Genomic DNA, 25623 nt, shown 5'->3' with positions numbered 1-25623 from the left:
CAAAGAAAAGGTACAAGGACTGCCTAAAGAAATCTCTTGGTGCCTGCCACATTGACCACCGCCAGTGGGCTGATATCGCCTCAAACCGTGCATCTTGGCGCCTCACAGTTTGGCGGGCAGCAACCTCCTTTGAAGAAGACCGCAGAGCCCACCTCACTGACAAAAGGCAAAGGAGGAAAACCCAACACCCAACCCCAACCAACCAATTTTCCCCTGCAGCCGCTGCAACCGCATCTGCCTGTCCCGCATCGGATTGTCAGCCACAAACGAGCCTGCAGCTGACGTGGACTTTTACCCCCTCCATAAATCTTCGTCCGCGAAGCCAAGCCAAAGAACATCCTATATTTTTAATGTGCGGCAACACAGAGAAGAACTGATTTTTGGTTGCTGAGTATCTGCTTTTGGACTGAGAAGACCGGCAGTATTAACGGGAGGAGCAGCAGTCAGGCAGTGATTGACAGAGTAGACCAAATGACCGACCCCTGCTCCCACTTCTCATGCTGCTATGAATGATAAACGGTAGCCACTATGCAAAATTGTGCCTTTTCTTCACACTTGTTGGGGTTAGTCTCTTGGATTTTCTTGCCTTTCCCAATTTGGAAGCTCCATTATTACAATTCAACATGATTCACTGCCATCTTTTCTAAGGTAATCGAGGGTGAGTAATAAATCTGGGGTTCTTGACCTTGTAAGTGACATTTTCTAAAATAACATAAGGGACCCTGTGTTGGATTGACATTTTTGATTTACTTTTAATATTTTTAAGGTAAATTGGATATTTCTGCAACAATATTTCTTGCACAACAAGCTAATCTTTGAACGTTCTTTCTCTGTCACCACAAATGTACAGTAATAGTATAAATAATTTTACACAACTTTTATTGTTGCTATAAAACCAATTGATCGAACATTACATTCAATATGTAAATGAACAGGTCAAGTTATTGAACCAAATTAAACACCAAATTTCATATACTAAATTTTACAATGTCATACAAAAAGATGGTTAAATTACACTGGTATGTTTTTTCTCATATTGACATTTAACATCATTTTTACAATACTCCTCAGTGCCCGGTGTTTAAAGTATGAACACTATAAACTTATTCTGCATTTTCTAAAACCATACTTACTTTGATGTATTCAATATTAAATGCAAGTCCCCACATCATTAATGGCTGTAGGTTAAAAAAGGAGTCAAATGTGTACAGCACATGGTGCTTTTTTTTTGCAGTGATAATTTAGACCGAGAACATCTCATGGTTGAAATACATAAAGTAAAACAAACTAGATATATATCACATCAAATCACCTTTCACAATTCTTGGTCTTTGACTGCCCTTTTTTATACAATGCCAGAAAATACAGATACTGCATAAAGTTCGAAGAGTTTAATGTCAAGTTTTTCCACTATAAGATTTCATACATAGATTGCCACATCACAGGTAAGATATAAACAACTGCTGACCCAACATTTTGGTGAAAGTCGGTTAGGGCCTCACCAATTAAGAGAGCTGAAAGTCCAAATCCCAACTTCACTTCATGTTGGGATCAGTTTGAGGGTGACACACTATGTTCAATATTGTTTGGCAGTGGAAAATATCACCTTTGTGGGACATAAAATCTAGAAATTACAGTTCATCCTTTTTTTTTTACTGTGCTGAACATGTGTTGTGTATAGCAGTAAAGGTAATTCAGATTTCCCAAAAAAAACCCATTTAAACTCTTGTGGTTTGTACACAGGAGGGGCCAAGATGAGCCAGGTGTGGTGAATCATACATCATGCATAGAAGTGCCAGTACCAATTTCCCGAAGAATCGACTTCAGCCAGAAGCAATCGCCAGCACGATCTACGCGTAATGAGTCCCGTTTCCAGGCTTTCCAGCTGCTGTAATGAACTGCACCATTGCAGAACAATCCAACCCATCCAACATTTTTAACTGTGTGGTAATCGGGAACCTATAAAGAGAATAAAAGGGTAATTTGGTGGAGGGTGTGTGTGTGTGTGTGTGTGTGTGTGTGGGGGGGGGGGGGGGTGGGGTGCAGGTTTCCATGTGTGTAAGTTGAGGTATTGCATTACTCTCAAGGTCTGAGGTGCAAAATCCAGTATCTGTTGTTGCTACACAAAGACAATAGTATTTAGGACTTAAGTGCCCTGCTGATGTCAAATAAATATCAAGCAAAAGCGTACGTGAACTTCATAATAATAGAAAGACAAAATTATACAATTAAAATACATCAGCGCTACTTAAATACTTGTACTGCTGTCTACATCATGTAAACACCATCTGACACAAAATACAAAAGCAGCGTATACTTCAGCCATGTGCTCACAACACTGATAGCCAGAATAGTCTTGAACCCAGCAGTTAATTGGTACCAAAAAGAAACAATCACAATCTGATAAATGCCACTTCAGGAAGCCTCACACGGAACCCTTTTGTGGAAAACAACAGCTTGTCTTCGCCTTTTTCTTTTCTCCCACCGACACAGCAGTAACATTTTGAACGTGTTTCTGAAGGTTTTGTTGCACAGTGCGTAGCACATGGGATTTACGGTGCTGTTAACGTAGCACAGCCAATAGCCCAGGCGCCACAGTGCATCATGAATGCATTTGTCACAAAATGTGTTCACCAGCACCATGATGTTGTATGGTGTCCATGTGATAATAAACGCAAGCAAAATTGCGCTAAGTGTTTGTGCAGCCTTTTTCTCTTTTATGAGTGACAGCCTCTTGCGCTTTGTTATCTGAGTTCTCGTTTTTGAGGCAAATGTTTTTGCAGCTGTAGTTTCTCTGAAAGTCAAAGGCATAGATGTAGACGACTTTGCTAAAGAAGAAATTGCTCCTGCCGTCTTTGAGGGATGTATTGATGGCACTGACTGAGCAGGAAGCTTGGGAAAATGCTGGTAGAAGCTGTTCTCCTGTTTGTCCTTCAACTGCTGCGATCTGAATGTCCCCTCCTTTTCATTCACATCAATTTTCCCAAGTTCATCGCCACAGAGGTCCACGTCCGTGGATCTGGAGAGCGCGGCAGCTGCCTTGATCCCGGGGAGGTTTAACACGATGGAGTAAATTGCCCTGGTCTCTGACACCACGTCATCCTCGTCGGATGAGGCAGAATGATCCAAGGAACCTCCACCATCATTGTTGTTCCAACTATCGCTGCTGCTCGGCTCCTGTTCACCCTCTGCATTGGCCCTCCATGAATTTGAGTTCTGCCAGAAGCGGCATCGCCCTGCCCACCTCTTGCTTCTCGTTCCCTCCCGCTGCAGCTCGTGGCTGCTGCAGCTCCTCGTGCTGCCAGTTTGATGGACGAAGTGCACTGTTTCCATGTCATGAGTTGAGGCCTGGAGAGCTGCCAATTCTTTGGTGCGTTTCTCAGTCTCCTTGTAGATCCTCCAGTAAAGGATGGTCATAATGGTTACGGGCAAGTAAAATGCAGCAATGGCTGTCCCAAAAGTAATTATGGGTTCAGATAAAAACTGTATTAAACACTGATTAGGTGGCACTGTTCTTTTTCCAACAAAATACTGCCAGAACAAAATGGCAGGAGCCCAGAGTATAAATGAAACTATCCAAGCAAGGCCAATCATTATTCCAGCTCTCTTGGGAGTTCGTTTAGCTCTGTAGGTGAGTGGTCGTGTAATGGATAAGTATCTGTCAAAACTTATAACCAGAAGATTCATGACGGAGGCATTACTAGCAACATAGTCAATAGCAAGCCAAAGGTCACAAACCACGTTACCTAAAGTCCATCGGTCCATTATGATGTACGTGGTGTACAGGTTCATTGAAATCACTCCAATAATCACATCTGCAAAGGCAAGACTAAGTAGAAAGTAATTGTTCACTGTTTTTAACTGCTTGTTCACCTTGAATGCGACCATTACAAGAATGTTTCCGATGATTGTCACCAAGGAGAGTATTCCCGTGAAAAATGCAATCAAAATGACTTGCCAAACAGTGTGACCGCCAAGAGGGTCAGCAGTGGTGTTGTTTATGACAGAGGAGTTTGATTGCAGGGAGGCTGCAGGGGAATGAGTGGCTGATCCTAGCAAGTTACTGGCACTTCCATCCAGTTGTCCATCAGCCAAAACCACTCGTTCTTGTGAGTCCCTGTTCCAGGAGAGGCTGGAATTGAGAAAAAACGAGGAAGCTGTGCTGTTGTGATCTGGGATCATTGTGGCTTTCTGGCATATTCTGCAAATAAAATAGAGAGAGCAAGATAAAAAATCAGTTCCACACAAAAGCCAGGATGTTTAAAAAAAAGTATAAGTTCTTATCCAAAACCACCAGTGCTAAAATTCTCTTCACTGCTAGAAAATCTATCCACCACAATCAAGTGTGTCCTTTTGTTGTTCAACATTTCAGTAAGGATTTGGGAGAAGGATACATTTATTTCTTGTAAAATACAATATTGGATCAGATATATGATCTTTGGCAAGCCATGTTAACAGTATCTCAAGAAATTTGTACCACACTGAGGCACAATACATGGCAAATCATCAGGGATTTATTTTTTAAGATGAGAAAGGGGTTAATTCCATGGCTGTCCATTGTCCCAAATGTTTTATTATAAATCCATTTGCATATGAACTCTGTTCCTCATTCACACCACAGACTGAGGAAAATAAATGTATTTCTTGTATCTGCTTTAATAATGTTTCTGCCCAGTTGATGGCACTCAAAGCATTCAAATTATAGCTCACAAGGGCATCTTACCAACAAGTTCTACAAACTATATTAAACAAGTGAACCCAATTTACGATGTGAAATTTGAACAAGTGGTCTCATTTTGATTTCATAAGTCAGTTTTGTGAAACTTACTTGTTACTTATACTTTCAAACACTTTGCTTTGAACAAAATCCACAGGGGATTTACTTCGATATTAAATGAGACTCTTAAGAAATGCATATCATAAAATAACCGATGTTTCTCAGTGAAATCAAACCCTTTTCCCCATTGGCACAATTTTATTATATTTCATTAAAAGAATGCAACTAACGAGAATTTAATTCTTTCTGTTTGTGAGGTCATTGTTTTGTCTCATTTCACTCTCCCCCCCCCCTACCCACCCCCCCCCCCCCCCCCCCATTATCTACATCCTTTTCTGATTGAAAGGCTTCAAAGATAAAGAGGAGATCCCCAATGAAAATTCACAATTCCTTTGGGTCTCTGTGATGGAGTAGTGGTTTTGAAGCCCCCCAGAGCAGTTGAAATTTAGATTTCGTGCCACAGGTGACTGTGGAACTGTGTCTCCATCCTGCTCAGGACGTTGAGCTCTAATTTCACCGCCCAAAGAAGGTTACAAGCTCATTGAGGATCCTGCATGAAGCATGTGATCATAATCGAAGGCTAAGGAACCACATACAAAACGTACCTAACAGGTATTGTGTAGCATATGCACATAAACTAAACTGGACTCTTACCAGCACATAATACACCAAAATTTTTTTCACAGCACACACATTCCCAATGATGGCAACCTTTACACTGCCTTGTTGTCAGCCTGCCAACTAATGCTTGAAATAGTGCTTGCGTCCGCATCATTGAATCTCCTATTATGGTAGCTCCACACAGAATATAATGATCACATTGCTTTAGTCTTGAAGAAAACTCTTAAATACATAGCTGATGAGATAACGTTGGGATTCAATCATATTCAGGATAATAAGCCAATGAATGGGAGACAAAATCTGTTTGAAGATGATTTCATGAGTTACCTTCCACAAATCAACCATAATCTGTTTAATCTCAAATTACTGTGTTTTACAATTCGATGTTAGTCCTGGAATTTCAAGATTATAGTGTATATTTAGCAAGACGTTTGGCAGGATCTGATTGGTTAGCATGGATTTTGGAGCATTGTTGTGGTTGTATGGGAAAGATGTGAAATTATTGTTCATGAAACTATTTTTAATCTAATGGAAATTATGTGCAGGAAACAGTTTGTCACGATTGATTAATCAATGCTGTGCAATGCTTAACTAAATTACATACAGAGCCTCACCTAAATTTCACCATGGCCTCTTGCCACTCTTAAGACATCTGAAAGCATTTTGTTCAGTCCCACAAAATACATGGGTGGAATTTCCAAACCATACATTCTGAAATGAACATTCCTTAGCATGAAAAATATATAACATTAACTGCAGGAATGCAACAACAACGTGCATTCATTTAGTGCCCATAGCAGAAGTTCACAGAATCACAGAATGATTTCAGTGCAGAAGGAGATCATTCAGCTTGTTGAGTCCTCTCTCGCTCTACGTAAATGCAATACAGTTGATCTTACTCCCTGGACCAATCTCCATAGCTCTGCAAATATTTTTTTTTCAGATTTACTTTCTGGCAGTGAGAAACTAGCTGCCTGGCTCCCTAAAGCATGAGCACCATCTTCAAGGCTCAAGTGAGGAGTGTGATGGGATGCTCTCCACTGCCTGGATGCGGAGCCAGGAAAGAGGAGAGCATGCACATTGAAGCCTCCTCCTTACTCGGAATTCCATCTCAATCTCCACAATGTTGCAAGAAACCTGCTCGATATGAAGTTAAATATATAGGGAACCGAGAAACCAAGGTGTCATTTGAAAACAAGAATACAAGAATGAGAATTTAAAAGTTTAAACATTTCACAGATTCTAAACTAAATAGAAACCTACATGAAATATTTAAATTTAAGTTAATTTATCACAAATATATCACATAACAAGAGGGATTCTTTTGCAAGTAGAGTAGCAGGTCATCTCCAACATTTAACCCCCCCCGCCCCCAACTCTCACAATTACCTCTACTGTTTCAGAACACACCAATGGCATCATGAAGAAACCACATCAACGCCTCTACTTCCTCAGGAGTTTGCAGAGATTGGGTATGACACCAGAAACCCTGGCAAATTTCTACAGAGGTATGGTAGAAAGCATGCTGACTGGCTGCATCATGGTCTGCTATGGGCACCAATACTCTTAAGCGTAAAGCACTCCAAAAGGTAGTTGACACAGCCCAGGACATCACAGGAAAATCCCTCCCAACTATTGAGTACATCTACAGGGAACACTGTGGTCGGAGGGCAGCAGCAATCATCAAAGACCCTCACCACCCAGCACACACTCAATTCTCACTTCTTCCATCAGGACAGAGGTATAGGTGCCACGAGACTCACACCACCAGGTTGAGGAACAGCTGCTACCCCTCCACCATCAGACTCCTCAACAACAAACTCAATCATGGACTCATTTAAGGACTCTTACTTGTGCACTTTATTGATTTTCTTTTTGTTCTCTCTGTATTGCACAGTTTATTTACATTCATTATCTGTTTACAGGTTTTTGTTCACATATTTACATTTTTTTTGCACTACCAATTAGTGGTAATTCTGCCGCTCTTGCAGGAAAAAAATCTCAGAGTTGTATATGATGTCCTTTATGTACTCTGAAGATAAATCTGAAATCTGACTACACCTCTTTGGACACTCTCCCCTGTAAAGATGGTATTCCTTTCTCTCAATTCTTCCATCTCTGTTCTCAGTATGAGGTCTTCCATTCTAGATTATCCAAGATGCCCTCCTTCTTCAAAAAAAACATAGCTTCCCCTCGCACAGCTTCAACCCGGCCCTTTCCCACATCTCCTCCTCTCCTATATTTGTCCTGGCTACCTCTGCCCCTAAAAGTCACAAGGTCAGGATTCTTCTTGTCTTTACCTACCTCCCTACGAGCCTCCGCATCTAACATTATCCTCTGCAATTTACACTACCTATAACATGATCCCTCCATCAGACACATCTTCCTTTCTCCTTCCCTCTCGCGCTTATGCAGGGATTGTTCCCTCCACGACTCCCTCATCCACTCATTCCTAACCCCTAATCACCCCCTTGGTACCTACCACTGTGAATGCAGAAAGTGTCATACTTGTGCCCACACCTCCTCCATCACCCCAATTTGGGGCTCCAAACAGTTCTTCCAAGTGAAGCAACACTTCACTTGTGAACCTGTGCGGGCCATTATCGCATTCACTGCTCCTGGTGTGGCCTTCTGTACATTGGAAAGACTGGTAGCAGACTGGGTGATCGCTTTGCTGAGCATCTTCGCTCTGTCTGCAGCAAGGGCGTGGATCCCCCACTGGCCAATTCCAAGCCCCACTCTGGTGCCGAGATGTCTGTCCATGGTCTCACGCCCTGCGAAACCGAGGCCATCCACAAATTGAATGAGCAACACTTAATATTTCATCTGGGCACTCTCCAACCAGATGGCATTAACTTCGTTCTCCAGTTTCTGTAAAGCCACTCCCCTTTTTCTCTCTCTCTTCCCCATCCCTCTGTCTTTTTTCCTCCAGTTCTCCACTCCCTTCCCTGTCCACTCAGAGAGCAGTGCCCTCTCCCTATCACTTCTCAGCTTATTTATCCTGTGCCCTCCCACCCATATCCACCTATGACCTCTTGCCTGTGCTCCTTACCCTTGCCCCTCCCCACCACTTGATTCAGGTGCCTGTCTGCTTTTTGCTCATACCATGATGAAGGGCTCAGCCTCAAAATGTTGGTTATGCAGCTTTATCTTTCGTACATAAAGAACATTGCGTGAATTGCTGAGTTTCTTCAGGTGCTGTGTTTAGGTCACAGTCTTTCCAGGTGGTGTGAGTTCAAATCTCTCTTCTGACCAGTTACTTTTGGGGCAGCTCAGTTAATGTGGCAGTTATTACAGCACCAACAACTGGTATCAAATGTGGCGTTTGTATGTTCTCCTCATGTCTGTGGGCATTCTGGCTTCCTCTCACTCTTCAAAATGTACTGGGGGTTGTAGGTTAATTGGGTGGCACGGGCTTGTGGGCCAAAAGGGCCTGTTACTGTGCTGTATGTCTAAATTAAAATTTTAGTGTAAACTACAATCACAGCAGCTGCAGACTTTCTCGTTCATCTCCAACATTCGTTCACCACGTAAGGAGCACACAATTAGCATAGGATTGCAATGAAAAGATAGATCAATTAACACCAAGAAAAGACAGGATGATTGTACTGTGATGAGGTTCATTCATGAACCTGATGGCTGTGGAGAAGAAACATGTACCATAATACAACAGCTACTTTATATATCATTTTTAAAATAAAAACCTAAAATGCCCGAAGGTCCTACAAAGGAGCATTAACAGAAGAAAAATTGGACTGAATTGTGTTGTAAAACTGGGATGTTGCTGGACTGAGAGCTAATATCAGTCAGTAAACAGAAGATAATCTCACTCAATGCTTTATATAATTCACACTCATTGCCAAACAAGCAATTTACAAATTTTTTTCAGGCACTTGTCTACATTTTTCTCATACCCTTGATGCAGGGCTCAGCCTCAAAGTGTTGGTTATATATTTTTAATCTTTGTTATCTAGATTTCCCCTGCTGAGTTTCTCCAACATTGTTTTTTACTTCAATCAAGACATCTGCAGCTGTTTGTGTAGTACTCCATTTTGCAAAATGAGTCTTTCTTTTATTACACTGTCAAGTTTCCTGTTTATTTCTGGTAAAAAATTCCTTTTTTTCAAAGAAAAAGTTGGCAGGATTGAAATTCAATTATAGCCAATAATAATTTCTAAATGCAGTCTTAAGACAACTCACACGTAAACAAATCAGGTCATGACCTAAAGAAATTAAAGCATAAGTGAGAAGAAGAAGCAGTAAAGCTTCTCTCACAGATGAATAACCTTACCAGCATCATTATTCTCCCCTCACTCCACATGCATTGATCCCCTTACTGCCAAGAAATCTGTCAATCCTCTGAAAATAGAAATATGAGGTTGATTTTTCACATAAATATGAAATAAATATCTCATATTTCTTTATGACATTGAAGAACCTTTGCGTTCATGCTGGCTGTCAGAGCACTCCCACCAGTCCCACATCCCCCATACATTTCTCTGTAACCCATTCTTTCCACCCTCCCCCCCCAACCACTAATCTTTCTACTCCGTCCCTGATCTACGTGAAGCAGCAGTTTATAGGAGAGAATGAACCTACAAGGATGTGGGAGGAAGCCAAAGTACCTGGAGGAAACCCATCAAATCAGGATTGAATCTTGTTTGTGTGGCAGAAATGTACACTTTATATATCAAACTTCATCAAGGAATTGATGCATGCCTTCATTTGAGATTGCAGGGGGAAAATTATAAGGGGAACATGACGGGAAATTTCTTCACGCAAAGGGTCGTTGGGATGTGGAATAAGCTTTCGGCAGAGGTGGTTGAAGCAAGGATGTTATTTACATTTAAGGAAAGACTGGATAATTACATGAAGGGGAGAGGATTGGAAGGGTATGGAGCAGGTGGTGGTAAGTGGGACTAGGAGGGTGGGGATTTGTTCCGACATGGACTAGTAGGGCCGAACTGGCCTGTTCTGTGCTGAATATGGATATATGGTTATATCACTGTGAACTATGGTTTATCACTTTTTCACAGTAACTGTAACTGAATATTTATTTATCTCTCATGGTTCATCTGGTAATTTAAGTAATATTATTGTTTTTGGTGTATATTATGCACATGTGTGGCTGCAACAATTAAGAATTACAATATATATGTGGTTTGTACTTGTGTGTAAGACAATTAGTAGTTAGCTATTACAACAGCATTGACTCGAATTTGAAATCCAATGCTGTCTGTTTGTTCTCCCTCTGCATGGGTTTCCTCCGGGTGTGCCAGTTTCCTCCAACATTCCAAAGAAATACAGGGTTAATAGGTTAATTGGTCACATGGGAGAATTTGGACAACACAAGCTGGTGGGCAAGAAGGGCCTGTTACTGTGCCATATCTCTCATTAAATTAAACCTCTCTTGTCCTGTCCTATTCTATCCTATTCATTCCTTATCAGCCTCACTCCACATGCATTGATCCCCTTACTCCCAGGAAATCTGTCAATCCTCTGAAAATAGAAATATGAGGTTGATTTTTCACTTATAAATATAAAATAAATATCTCCTATTTCTTTTTTAAATTTTTTTTATTTTTTTTTATTTTTCGCACTATGAACCATACTGACCAAAATACACACAAACATTTCCCTCTTGAATATACACAGTGTCATTTTCTCCCCTTTTCCCCCCTCCATTCTCTCCCTCCTTCACCCCCCTCCCCACCCACTCAACGTTCAACCTATATGATACATTAAACCCATTAAACAGTGTCATCACACAATGAAAATAAAGAAGAAATTTGTGTCATCTACTTTTACATACTGGGTCAGTTCATTTTGTCTTCTTCTCCTGTCATTTTAGGCACAGTAGGACTTAACATCACAGTATTCGAACAAATTTGGGAACCGTACATGCATATCTCCTATTTCTTTATGATATTGAAGGACCTTTGAGTTCATGCTGGCTGTCAGAGCACTCCCACCAGTCCCATTTCCTCCAATTACAATGGACCATCACAATGAGTTCTTCTATTCAAAATATAAGACAATAAATGCATGGTTTACTGATCTTGCTGGAGAAATCTGCAACTTCCATATCACAACTGAAGAGTAACAAGCTATTCAGATGCTGTTATATACCTGTCTGAGGGGGCATTTTGGTCTTCACTTGGGGTACAAGAAAACAGCTTTGTCATATCTAAGTGTACCTGCTTTATTATTGCTAATGTTTTAGTGACATGTTCTGAGCAAAACATCAGACAAGTGCCCTTGACTAGCCTGCAGTTATCGTTCTGTAGAAGTGCCATGATTTAAACCTTCAGTCCTCAGAAAATGGCAACAGCTAAACTTGAGTGCATCTGCTGTAAGCTGTGATGCCACAGTGAAGAGTACTTTGACATTACTTGCTATGAGACTTGTTTGGAGCCCATCTGTTCAGAGATGCAGGCAATTAAAATACTGACTGTGTCCTAAATGTGCCCTTTCTTTTGATATGACAGCTCCTTGTAATTTTCTAATGCTGATGTTGAAAACTTTAAGGTTGTATGGGTTTATGTAAATTTAATCTATATTATAAAACAATATGCAATGTATGAAGGATGTTATTTGTCCAGATAAATCAATAAAGCACAGAATGAAATAGTGAACACATACATCTAACATGATTCTTTACATGTCACATACACTGTGCTGCAAATCAAAAAGGAAGTGGCAAAAACAAAAAAAGGCCAGAAATAAAAATGTGGAAATATGCGGCAAATGGTCTGGAACCAACTTGTGGTTGAGTGAGATACTCAGCAGGTTAATTTGATACAAAAGAACAACATTAAATTTTACTGCTAGGATTGCTGTCAAAATTGTCATTGAGTTCAGACCTTTAGTAGTCAGATTTCTATCTTCACTTGTGAATAAAATACTTAAAAAAATACAAGTTGGATTTGTTGAAATATAAAAAACAGTGATTCTCAACCTTTTTATTTCCACTCAAATACCTCTTTAAGTAATCCCTATGCCATCGATGCTCTGTGATTAGCAAGGGATTGCTTAAGGTGGTATGTGGGCGGGAAGGGAAGGTTGAGAATCTCTGCTCTAGACCCAATAGTTACTGAAATATTTTGCTTGAGAAAAATTGTCAATGGGCCATTTCCTTTGGAGCTATGAAATGAGTCATTTCGGTACGATTAACACAGTGGTTTTCAAACTTTTTCTTTCCACCCACATACCACCTTAAGCAATCCCTTACTAATCACAGAGCACCAATGGCATTGACATTACTTAAAGTGGCATGTGAATGGAAAGAAACAGGTTGAAAACTGCTGATATAATACTTATAGTCATTGCAGTAGAGCTGACACCTTTTGCTGTGTGATTTTAGAATCATAAAGCCAGAATCAGGATCATGGAACATGGAAAGGGGCCCTTAAGCTCAATGACTCGACTCCAAAAATGAAACACCCATATACAATAAAATTCTCGTTATCCAGAATTCAAGCAACTGGCAAAATAAAATTGCGGAAAATAAAGGTAAAAAATATGGAAGTTTAAAATTTGCGCCCTCCCCTCCTTTAATGGTCAGTTCACCAATCCATGGAATATGCAAACTCAAACAACCAGCAAATTCACTTATTCGGCACCTCCAATCCACATGGGTGCCAGATATCACATTTCAATTTTATTTTCCCCACAGTTCTGTCAATTCTCCAGATTTTACCTCTCACCTTGAGGTCGCCTCACTATAGGAAGGATGTGGAAGCCATAGAAAGGGAGCAGAGGAGATTTACAAGGATGTTGTCTGGTTTAAGGAGTAGTTCTCATGAAAACAGGTTGAGTGAATTCGGTCTTTTCTCCTTGGAGCAGACGAGGATGAGAGGTGACCTTAACGTGACTGAAATAGGGAATCTTCGACCTAAAAAGCCTTGCCTCCCATAACAGGCTCTTTGGCTCTTCTGCTCTGTGCTGAATTGGTCCCAATCTATATCCCTCCATACTCCTCCCATTCATGTATCTGTCCAAATTATTCTTAAGTGTTAAAATTGAGCCTGCATTCACCACTTAAACTGACAGCTTGTTCCACATTCCAACCACTCAGTTTGAAGAAGTTCCCCCCTAATGTTCCCCTTAAACTTTTCCCATTTCACATTTAACCCACATCCTCTGGTTGTATCTCACCTAACTTCTGTGGAAAAAGATTACTTGCATTTATTCTACCTATATCCCTCTATCCAATCTCTCCTCATTCTTCTCCAGCACTTAAATTAAATTAGGCATATAGCACGGTAACAGGCCCTTCCAGCCCATGAGCCCGTGCTGCAAAAATAAATATATCAACCTATTATCCTCATACATTTTGATAGGTGGGAGGATACCAGAGCACCCGGGAATAAGTCACGCAGACATGGGGTGAATGGTCAAACTACTTTCAGATAGTGCCGGATTCGAATCCGTGTCAATGATGTGCTAATCACTCTGTTAACCGTGCTGCCCAATTAAGCAGCAATTATCCTTTAATCAGTGCTGATGCTGAATGAGTATTCAACAGAGGTTAAAAGAAGGCACAAGCTCCAGCTTCCAGCTGAAAAATGGCTATGCAGTCATCAAGCTAATGTTGCTTGGGGTCCCGAAACCAGCAGCAATAGAAGGTCATTTAGACAATGGTATCTTCAAAGCAATAATTTTTTTTATTAATAACTATTAATAAATATAAAATCTTACTTAACCCCTTTATGCACAAATGTGTGTATGTGTGTGTGTGTGTGTGTGTGTGTGCGTGTGTGTGTGTGTGCGTGTGTGCGTGTGTGTGTGTGTGTGTGCGTGCGTGCGTGTGTGTGTGTGTGTGCGCGTGCGCGTGTGTGTGTGTGTGCGTGCGTGCGTGTGTGTGTGTGTGTGTGTGTGCGCGTGCGTGTGTGTGTGTGCGTGTGTGTGTGTGTGTGTGTGTGTGTGTGTGCGTGTGTGTGTGTGTGTGTGTGTGTGTGTGTGTGTGGGTTGTGGGGGGGCTGGGGGAGGGGAAAATCCCAAACCATTGCAGTTCAGGTACAATTCTGAAAAGTCAGTTTTAAAATTCTGTCTTGGAAATCTTTTGTGTCGAAACTCATGGACCTTAAACTGTTGTTCAAAAGTAATTATGGAGTAGACAAGTAGACACGGAAATCAACATGGTGATAAATCAAACACCGAATTTCAATGTATTTTATTTTGATTAGCTCTTGACTTGATTCCTACTGAGGCATTTTCATTGATTCCTTTCCATGAGTAGAAGAACCCCATGTTAGCAATTCTGCCCTCCACCCCTCTCCACCGATTCACCCTTACCACTTGAAGCAGGTCATTTCCTTCTGATGCTAATTCTCACGCTTAGGTCCCAGATCTTCCGCCAAATAATTGAGCTTCTAGTGGTGTAATTGAACTGAATTTCCAAACTGTATCTGTCTCTCACACACATACACACACGTGCACACACTTCAGAAATGCTTCAGGTAGACGTATACAATATTTTTTTCCCCACTGCAAACTGATACGGATGTTTGCTAATCTAATTTACACCTAACAATATCCTGGTGACTTAATTCTGAGCAATACAATCACATTGCTACAGGGTACCCAAAAACATAACAGAAACTACAAATTCAATGTTGGCTACACTCATACCCCTCGGGCAAATAAGTAACAGTTGCAATCATTCTTACTTTTTGCAAAAAAAAATCTCATACTGTCAGTGTAAATTTACTGTGAAATTGTGGCAGTGAGTTGTGCTCTTGCTGTGTTCTGCCTTCAATATTAAACTTTGGCAATATTTATTCCTCACCCAACCTCAATTAAAATCAAAAAACTCAGTTGTAATTATTTTGCCGTCTCTGAGGGTTTGGTGCAAACATGGCATCACTCTAGTTGGTGTCACCCAGTGCAATAACTAATGGTGTCACCCACCCATCCCCCACGCCACCCCCCATCGACCTCCTCCCATACCAGACCATACAGAATCCTTAGTAATGTTTTTATGTAAATGTTACTCGTAAATGGTAATTTCCATATATCACTTGATGGCAATAGTTGTGAGATAAACAACTAGAAAAATTAAAATGACGCCTTTAAATAACAATATGATGTGCACAGCCTAAATGTAGTTACATTTAAAATTTTGTGTGGTTAAAGTGAAAATTCAGTTAAGAAAACAACAGATTTCAAAATAAAAATGTTTACGAACTATATCAAAATTATGTTGATTTTAATGTTAAACTTTATTGTTACATGAGATACATTAATGGATTAGGTTTGCATAATCTCCTTCTTATCCTTTAATTACTACTTAATTCTCCAAAAAAGTTATTGATATAGGTTCACAAATACTAATTGCCACAATATTAGAACTAAAACACCAGAAAATTTGACAAAGGCAGGGATTATAAAAACACCAGCAGCAATGAAAACAACAGCGCTTGCTTGTAGCGCGTACAGATGAAACCACGTGATTCATAGCATCATTGTAATTGGGTAATAATGACAGCTCTGGCCAGAGCGCATTAGAAGGTCCAAAAAGTAAATTAGCATCGAGTTTTAGTTTGGTCGGGAAATTGATACATGTACGCTGGGCTTACAAAATACATGTATTGTAATAACTAACCACAGGGATGTTTTTATAAAAAATAATAAATTTCTGCTGAAACTCTGCACAAAAAGTTTATAGACAGTCATTTTGATGTCATCCCCTCTGATAATGTTACCTGGAGAAGTCTGCACACTTTGCAACACCCACCCCCCCCCCCCCATGATGCCATTGGGTCCAAACTATTTGGCTGCCATCAATGCTTAGTCTCCAGAAATTGCTTTGGGACATTCTAGATAGTGAAAATAATAAAGGCAAGACTTTCTAGTTGTTTTTCTCTCCAGACTAATCAAGTTCAAACTCAGCAGTGATACGGGAGCAGGAAATGTGCAGGATCATTATAGGTGCTGTGGAGATCGACCAGACTGGTTCTTGGAATGACAGGAATGACATATAAATAAAAACTGGACAGACCTGTGTTTATACTGTAACTGATTTATGTTAATCTTTAATTTAATGTTAAACTATATTTCTCATATATACATGTCTTAGTAGATGTATTCTTAGGTTGTTATAGGGGCACAAACGCAACACATTAGCATTTTAAACACACATGATTCTTTGAGATAGAAGTCAGAAGTTAGTTTGAGATGAAAATGGATGCTGATTGAAGTTAGAGTCAAGAAGATGAAAAAGGATTTATGATGGTTCTTGAGATATTGGAAACAATCAGTGTTATTTCAGGAGCACTGTGTAAACGCATGACCATTTTAGTTCTGAGGGAAGCAGACTTCTAAGAGATGTAAGTGGACTTAAATGCTTTTAGCACATTCGTGTCAAAAGACCTTATGAGCTTCAAAGACAGAAATGATGTCACATACCATGTGACATGAGAAATGGGAGAAATATGTTATCAAATGAGAGAAAAAGAGTTCAGTTTGGAGTTTACAGATGTGAAAACCCTGTGATACAGGGGTTTAAACCTTGTGAAAGACAGGGTTGAGTTACAGTAACCAGGATTGGTGCTGTTGTGTGTGTGTGTGTGTGTGTGTGTGTGTGTGTGTGTGTGTGTGTGTGTGTGTGTGTGTGTGTGTGTGTGTGTGTTACTCCTGGGAAAGGGAACACTTAATCAGTGGCTTTTGAAATAAGAAAGATCATTTTGCTGTCTCTTTGGAAAAGAGGACAGAATATTACTAGTTTTACTTTTGTATGCCCACTTTGTTTAACCCTTGTCTGGTTTGTGACTTAATCATGGAAGAAGATAGCCCTTGTTTGGCTTTGTGAATTAATCATGGAAGAAAATAGTCACATTGTGAGTAAAGAGGCCTTAAGATATGATGTTTAAAAACTCTTTTAATTATTTCTGAACTGAGAATTTAAGATCTTCAAGCAAGACTAAAATGATGCTGAACTTTTAAAGATGGACTTTTCAGAGTGGGACTTTAATTACACACACACACACACACACACACACACACACACACACACACACACACACACACACACACACACACACACACATTCATTTACATTTGCATATAGTGGAATAAAATTTAGAGTTAAGTAAGTTAAGAGATAAGTAGGAAATGTTATGTTAATAATAGTTTAATTACAAAAAATATTATTTTGAATTTACCATTGTCTGGTACCATTGCTGTTCCTGTGTTAGTGTCAACAAAGTCCCTTTAGTCCCAAAAATAATTTAAAAAGTTCATAACAATACTCTCATTTAATTTTTTTGAGACAGATACAATTTTGACTACACGAGATAGATTAGATACAGGAAGAATGTTCCCAAATCCAGAACAAGGGGTCACAGCCTAAGGATGAGGTTTAAGCCATTTAGGTCTGAGATGAGGAGAAATATCTATTCAAAAGGGATGTGGGTGGCCCATATGACTAAAGGATTCAAGGGATATGGAGAAAAAGCAGGAACAAGATACTATAATCAGTTACGATTGTATTGAATGCTGGTACAGGCTGATACGGCTGAATAGCCTTCTGCTGCTCTTATGCTTCTTTGAAACTTTTTCTCTCTCCAGATCCCAGACAGCTACTTAAATAAGTTCTTGTACATAGCACATGATGCAGGCTGCAATTAGCCCAGTACTCAGAAAACTTCTTTAAGTGACTGGAGAGCCAGGTATGCAGGAAATTTAACCTTGTGTCTAAGACTGACATAAGGCTAATTAATAAGCCTCACTTCTCCCTGTCAAGCTGGTATAACAAGGAGATTAAAGTATTAGCATAGCCTGTCAACTGTAGACAGATGGAATACTGATCAAAATTTTACTGCCAAATTAACCACCTTTCTAAACTCTCGAAAAGCTTGACAAATATTTGTTCAGTTTTTAACCCGCCACTAGCTCCCAGAATAAGCAATCAGAGAATTTTAATAAAAAGGCTAATTTATTTGGACCCTTCTCCACTTCTGTTCGAGCAACCTGAAGGCAGGGTCTGTATACAGGGAAACACAAGGGTCATTAGCCAAGGCTCTTCTAGTTCACCAGAGGACAGCACCCTCTCAGGTTTTGGAGCCGGGGTTTCAGGTGAAGATTAGACAGGAAGAGGCTCTTTTTCAGAAATTGAACAATGGGGTACTTGAGAGAGAGAGAGAGAGAGAGAGAGAGAGAGAGAGAGAGAGAGAGAGAGAGAGAGAGAGTGTGTGTGTGTGTGTGTGTGTGTGTGTGTGTGTGTGTGTGTTTGTGTTTGTATGTGTGAGGGAAGAGAGGGAAGAGAAAAAGAGAGACACTTGGGGCATTTGTCAATAGAATTTTAATGGTGATATTAGTTTTGAAATTCTTTGTTTTCTTTATTATTATAATTTTAAGCTTAACATGTGTAAAAAGAAACTAATTCTGACATTTTTTTATAAATCTGGTCAAGAAACATTACCTGAAAAATTCTCAACAAATCAAAACATTTGGGGCTTATTCAATTTCTTAAATTGATAGATGGACTCTGCTAATATTTGACTGCTAAAAATATATATTACATTTAGAACTTCAATCAAAGATGCATTATCTGCTGTGCCAGAGCATTGATCCAGTTTTGCACATTTTTCAAATTATGTCAGGAAACAGTTATTGTTTAACAGGGCAGAACTGCATCATAAGCCAAGTGACCTTGGTCATGCCTGAATAGAAGATTTGACAGAGTCATTGAATAAAATCAAGATTTATGGGCATTTCATTTGTGATATATGGAATTCAGCAATTTTCCTTTTTGCTCACATAAACAGGTATGCACATCAATAAAATTTTTGTCTGCATATTCTCACAGGGATGAACAAACTACTATCAACTTACTGCACATGTGAGAAACATAAGAATTGGTCCTTCAGGGTGATAAATAAGCATGGCTGAATGAGGAGGGAGATGAAATGAATGGGCCGTGGTAACACTGTGAGGTTCAAAAACAGTCTCATCATAGCAGAGATATTAATAATGAGGTTTGCAATATCATAGCCCTTTCCATCTATTTCATGTGCAATACAAGTGCTGGAGAAACTCAGAAGGTCATGCAGCATCTATAGAAAGTAAATGGTCACCAACATTTCAGGCCTGGGCCCTTCCACAAGGTATAATCAAAAAGCAAGCAAGGTGCCTAAATCAAAGGTAGGTGGGGGGGGGGGGGGAGTGCAGGAGGAGAGGAGAGGAGGAAGGAAGGGGCTGCGGGAGAAACACAGGCTAACAGGTAAAAGATGGAGATACTCAAAGGGTGAGGGTAGAAGAGAAAAGTGTGTAGCAGTGATGTGGAAGGGGGTCACTCTTTGAATGGAGAGGGGAAGAGAAGGAATGGGGTGCTGCAGGAAAGGAGACGGAGGTATAGGTAAAGGGTAAGACTAAGTAGCTGTTAATGCCATGTGCGTGGAGAATTCCTGGATGGAATATTAAGGTGGTTCCTCCAATTTTGCAGATAAGGTCTGTTTGGCAGTACTTGAGATCATGGACATAAGTGTTGGTGTGTGGAATTGAAATAGTTGGCCACTGGGAGGTCCATGCTATTGCAGCGAATAGGATGAAGGTGCTCAATGAAACACCTTCTGGGAACAATCTCTCTGTTGCAGAGGAGACCACAACGGGAGCAACGGATGCAGTAGAGGACCCCAGCAGATACACAAGTGAAGTGCTACTTCACTTGGAAAGAGCATTTGTTTGGCAATATAAAAATTGATGAATCATCTAGAATTTAGAGTACAAAAAAAGCTATTTGGTCCAACAAATTGTTATGTCTCACAAGAACTTCTTCCTCATACATTTGTCAAAAATGCATAACTTGTTTTTCCTCTTAATTAAAGTAAATTTGTCTGGAAAGCAACAACACAAAAAATAGGAACAAAAGTGGGTCACCATGGCCCTCAAGTCCACACCGTCTTTATGATCACAAATGATTTGGCCAGACTTCAATTCCTTCTCTCTGCCAAGGTAAGCGAAGTTCTTCAAAGCGAAAAGATGAGTGGAGGAATTCTAGAGGGGGTGAGCTACATGGTGAAGAGATGATTTGCAGAATGATTTGGAAGTGCAAAGTGATGTATATAGCAGATCAGAGGAGGAAGAGGAAGGTTGTGGAGGGATTGCATAAGGCTGGAGAATAATGGAGGAAGATGAAGAAGAAATTACCCAGGATGTGAGCTGGGAAGGAACATATTCTGAAAGCCGAATGGCCTGGACAGAGTAGATGTTGCAAGGTTGTTCCGTGGGTCTGTGGAACTTGTTGCCAAAGGCAGCAGTGGAAGTGAGATTGTTGGGTGTATTTAAGGCAGGTATTTGATTAGTGATGGCATCAAGGGTTATGAGGAGAAGGCTGGGGAGTGGGGCTGAGTGGGAGGATGGATCCACTCATGATAAAATAGTGGGGGGCAGACTCGATGGGCCAGTTGACCTCCTTCTGCTCTTAGGTCTTGTGATATTTCTTGTTAGCAAAGACTACAGTGTCTAGGTTTTGTTTCCCTGGAGCGGTGGCGGTTAAGAGGAGACAGGATTGAGATATATAAAATTAGGAAGGGATAGATAGGTTATACTGTGTGAATCTTTTTCCCTCATCAGTGGACATATACAGGGTTAAGGATAGGAGATTTATTTGTGGGGAAGTACCTAGAATGTATTGCTGGAGTGAGTTGTGGTAGCAGAGAGCCCCTCATGGTATTGAGGAAACAACTGAATGAGCATTTGAATTGCCCGGGGATTAAAGGCCAAATCTGGAAGATTGGATTAAAACAGATGGGTCTGCACAGCAAGCATGGATGTGGCAGGTTAAATGGCCATTTTCAATGCTGTATTACTCTATGACCTCCTCTGGCAGTGCATTTCAGACATCAGTTACCCTTTGTATAAAAAAAATATATTCCTCAGATCAGGGTGTCAAGGTGGTGGAAACTGTCCTCATGTTGACTGGGGTCAGGGAAGTATATTTCTGAAGAAAGAGGCAGATATTAATCTTTGCAAAAACTTATGAAATATTTCGATGGGAAGAGAAGAATTTTTTTGGAATGTTCTGACCACGTTTCAATATTAAGAATGGGACCAGAATAGAACCAAAAGAAGTTAAACAGGGAAGTCCGCAAACACTGTGATTGTAGTGAAATATACCAAATCGCTGGAGAAATTCAGCAAGTAACACAGCATCTGTAGGAAGTAAAGGGTGACCAACATTTCGGGCCTGAGCCCTTCATCGCGAGGTCTGCCCCAAAACGTAAGTTACCTCTTATTTCTTATAAATGCTGTGTTACCAGTTGAATTTCTCCAGCACTTTTGTGTATTGTTCGAGAACCAAAAGCATCATTTTAATTGATTCTTTTTATGGGATGTGAATATCAATGGCAGGACAGTGTTGTCTCTGAACTTGTGGTGTTGGAATGCAGCACTCTTTCTGCTGACTTTGGGATTTCAATTCAGTGGAAGAAGTTTCAGGGAAGGTCAGGAGAGAAACAGTCTTGGTCTGAGCAATAAAGGTAATATGCTTGTTGGAGTGGCCCTATTTCTCCCAGATATGTTGCGTTAAAATGCAACTCAATTGAATTTCAGTATGGAAGTTATTCCTGTTTTAAATTTCCCACCAAAAACTGTGTCATATTATCATTATAAAGCACATTTCTTAGGTCCACCACCTAGTCACAACCTCCTGAGTAGAAGGTAGATATACCTGAAAACCTGCACCACCAGGTTTTTTTTCCAACAAATACCAGATTCATGAACCTCTCCTTAGTACAGTCCAACAGGACAAATGGACTGCTAGCTCTATTTCAAGTCACTTATTTTGCACTAGGATTACTGTGAATATTTATTATATCGTGTATGTATTTATTGTTTCTTTTAATTCATTTAATTTAATTAGTTTACCATTAGAGATTTTTTTCTTTTTAAGCACCTGTTCAGCTGTAACAAGTAAGAACTCTGGTGGGTATGTACATTGTACAGTGTGTACGACAATAAACTCATCAGTACCATCAACAAGATCACTGAGGTTCAGAAAAAGGTATTAAAATCAAGTGTACATTGGGCTATTTATTAAAAGCGGTTTGTTGCATGTTTCAAAACCATCATGAATCTTTTCACTAAGAGGCTTTGAAAACCATTGCTGTCTCTTCAACACTTGGGATAGGGTGACATGGTTGGCATAGTGTTTAGCTCAACGCCTTTACAAAGCCAGCGATCATGAATGGTCCTGGCTTTGAAGTTCTTCCTCCTCTCTGTTCTAATTGGAGAACTTCTAATTTTAAGACTATAACCCCTTGTCCTAGATTCAACCATCAAGGGAAACATCTTATCCGCATTCACTCTGTCAAAACCTTTCAATATTTGTAATGTCTCTATGAGATCCCCCCTCATTCTCCTATACTCCAATAAATACAACCCAAGAGTTGTCAAATGCTCTGCATATGCCAGGCCCTGCATTCCAGGAATCATCCTGGTAAATCTCCTATGTACCTTTTCCAGCAACATCACATCCTTTCTAAGATAGGGGGCCCAAAACTGTACACAGTACTTCAAATGGGGTCTCACTACTGCCCCATAGAGCCTCATTAACACCTCTCCACTCTTATACACTATACCTCTTGAAATGAATGCTAGCATAGCATTCGCCTTCTTCACTACCAATCCCACGTGGACATTCACTTTTATATTTGCACCTCCGAGGATTGAATTTTCTCCCCATCCAGATAGTTCTCTGCCTGTTTATTTCCACTGCCACAATGTAGAACTAAACACTTATAACATTCTACTTCATCTGCCATATTTTTGCCAAGTCTCCCAATCTGTCGATATCCTTCTGCAACTTTAGTTTCTTCAATACTTCCCGCTCTGCCACCTGTCTTGGTATCATCCACAAATTTGGCCACAAAAACAATCATTCCACAATCCAAATCATTAATATAAATTGTAAACAGCAGTGGCCCCAGGACCGACCCCTGCGGAACACCACTAGTTATAGGCAGCCATCTAGAACAGGATCCCTTAATTTCAACCCTTTGCTTTCTGCATATCAGCCAATTTTCTATCCCGTCTAATAGTGTCCCTGTAATTCCATGGGCCCTCATCTTATTTAGCAGTCTAACATGCAGCACCTAATCAAAAGCCTTTTGAAAATCCAAATGTTTAACATCCACGGCCTCCCTTTTGTCTATCCTAACTGAGATTTCTTCTAAAAGATTAGTCAGACATGATCTACCCTTTAAAAAACCATGCTGACTAGGACCTATCCTGTCACGCATTTACAGGTATTTCATATCCTCCTCCTTGAAGATCGACTCTAATATCTTCCCAACCACCGATGTCAGACTTATAGGTCTATAGTTTCCTTTTTTCTGTTTCCAAACCTTTCTTGTACAACGGAACTGCATTTGCAACCATCACTGTATGTGGGAGCTTAGAGAGCGCAAATCATTTGCCATGTGTATTGCGAAATTTTACAGTCTCTAAAGAACTTGGGATGATATGAAAAAAAACATAATTTGACATAAAATCTTTTAGTTCTATAACAGAAAATTATTCAGTATCTGTTCAGCTTTCTTTTCAATTATGTGGAGGTTATTGTTCCAAATCATTTTGCTTGTTTGATTTATATAATGTTCACATTTTTAAAATACAAAGGTGTACACTGTCATGTGGAATGTTAATTTTCGATTTCAAATTATAAGAATCAAATCTCATTTAAATAGCACAAATCTAAAATAGTACAATCCTTTATGTGAAATTTTGTTCTTTTGTACAGTCGCATTGATAGCTGTGAAATAGAAGGCATTGTAGGTAAAAAGAGCCTTGAAACTGCTCCTATTTCATGGGATCACGACTAAGTCCTGCATCTCAAGTCCACCTTCTTGCCTAGTCATCTCACTCATCCATGAGTAAATTCATTTATAGTCCTCTGAAGAAGATCATTAAAAAAAATGGTACTTTGTGGAAAAAAATGTCTCGATGCTTAACTCACCACTAATTGCGAGAGTGTTCACCCCCACCCCCTGGTGTTTAAAGGTGCTCCAGGGATCCATTCCTTTCACTTTCTCTCAGAATCTTTGAAACATGGGTATTTACTTTTCAACGTCACCTTGTATAGACCGAAAGAGCAGTGAACACTCTTTAAAGTGAGTGTTGTGAAATTCTCAAATAAATGCAAATTTATTTCATGCTAAGAATTATGAAAAATGGACAATTTCAATCAATTCAAAATCTAAGTCATATTTAAAAATTAGACAAAGCCAATTATCTTAAAAGAAATAATATCTTAGAACCACTGGTATTTATGGAAGTTTTCCTTATTTTTTACAAAACCATTTACTACACAAGCATATTGTTTGATATCAATCTCATTGGGTTACATGCATATAATGCTGGTTATAGACAACATTAGCATCTCATTGGTAGATGTAAATTATAGCAGTGAGCAAAAATGGGTTTTGATTTTCTTAAGGACAAAACTGCAAAGGAACAAAAATGCACAAGTTGTGGAGAGCCAAACTGACCAAACAATTTTGACATTAATTCCTACCTCAGGATGGATGTATCAGAGCTCAACGTTTAAAAATACCTGTAACTGGAAAGTAAATCCTGAGAGTATTTGTTTATACAAAGCATAAGGTTTTCTCGTGGGTCATTGTTATTTGAAATTACACACCGTGCATTAGATAATAAACGGGCTCCCATATATCCAATTCTGTTCTCAACTGGCATCTGCCAGTACAAACAGCAGGGAAATATCCCTTAACAACTTTTAAACTACTGACAAGTTCAATCTTTCCTCCATCAAACCATCTGTGTTGTTTGAACAGTTGAACATCAAATATTATTCTACCTGACAAATCTGATAAAGATAGTAAGAATTAGGAACTGCAAACAGAATTAACCTTCAATGTTGAGAGAATTACATGTTAAAACTGTGTAAAGTACAAAGTAAAGAGATCCTATTAAGGCACAACTATTTGGAGTCTTTTATATCCTTTGTAAAATTCAAATGGCATGTAACATTATTTGTGTTTTTATATTTAACAGGCAAGTCTGCAGATGCTGTGATTGTAGTTTTAATGAAGGGCTCAGGCCTGAAAAGATGGTCACCTAATGGATGCTGCATTACCTGCTGAGTTTCTCTTGCACATTTTTAAATTGTGTTTTCATTATGTCCTATTTGTGATGTCTATCTGAGTTTTAATAAAACTTTTGAAAGAATTCAGAATTTTCCCAAACCTGAAGGGTTCTGGATG

General features: G+C 39.7%; 1 protein-coding gene across 2 annotated transcripts in view; it reads right to left on the bottom strand.

Annotated features, from left to right (window-relative positions):
• Positions 1-908: 908 nt before the first annotated feature.
• LOC138760419 (muscarinic acetylcholine receptor M3-like) overlaps positions 909-25623 on the bottom strand; it is a 260751-nt gene continuing 236036 nt past the window's right edge. The window contains exons 5-6 of one of the 2 annotated variants that reach the window (XM_069930995.1): positions 9690-9757; positions 909-4201 (exon numbers count right to left, since the gene is read on the bottom strand). In XM_069930995.1, coding sequence (XP_069787096.1) covers positions 2416-4182 — 1767 coding nt within the window. In that variant the 5' untranslated portion in view covers positions 4183-4201; positions 9690-9757 and the 3' untranslated portion in view covers positions 909-2415. The remainder of the gene's footprint in view (positions 4202-9689; positions 9758-25623) is intronic. The other variant, XM_069930994.1, reaches the window with a different exon arrangement.

This window comes from Narcine bancroftii, chromosome 4 (assembly GCF_036971445.1).
Source record: "Narcine bancroftii isolate sNarBan1 chromosome 4, sNarBan1.hap1, whole genome shotgun sequence".
Classification (NCBI taxonomy): Eukaryota; Metazoa; Chordata; class Chondrichthyes; order Torpediniformes; family Narcinidae; genus Narcine; species Narcine bancroftii.
This window is presented reverse-complemented; position numbering and strand designations above follow the sequence as displayed.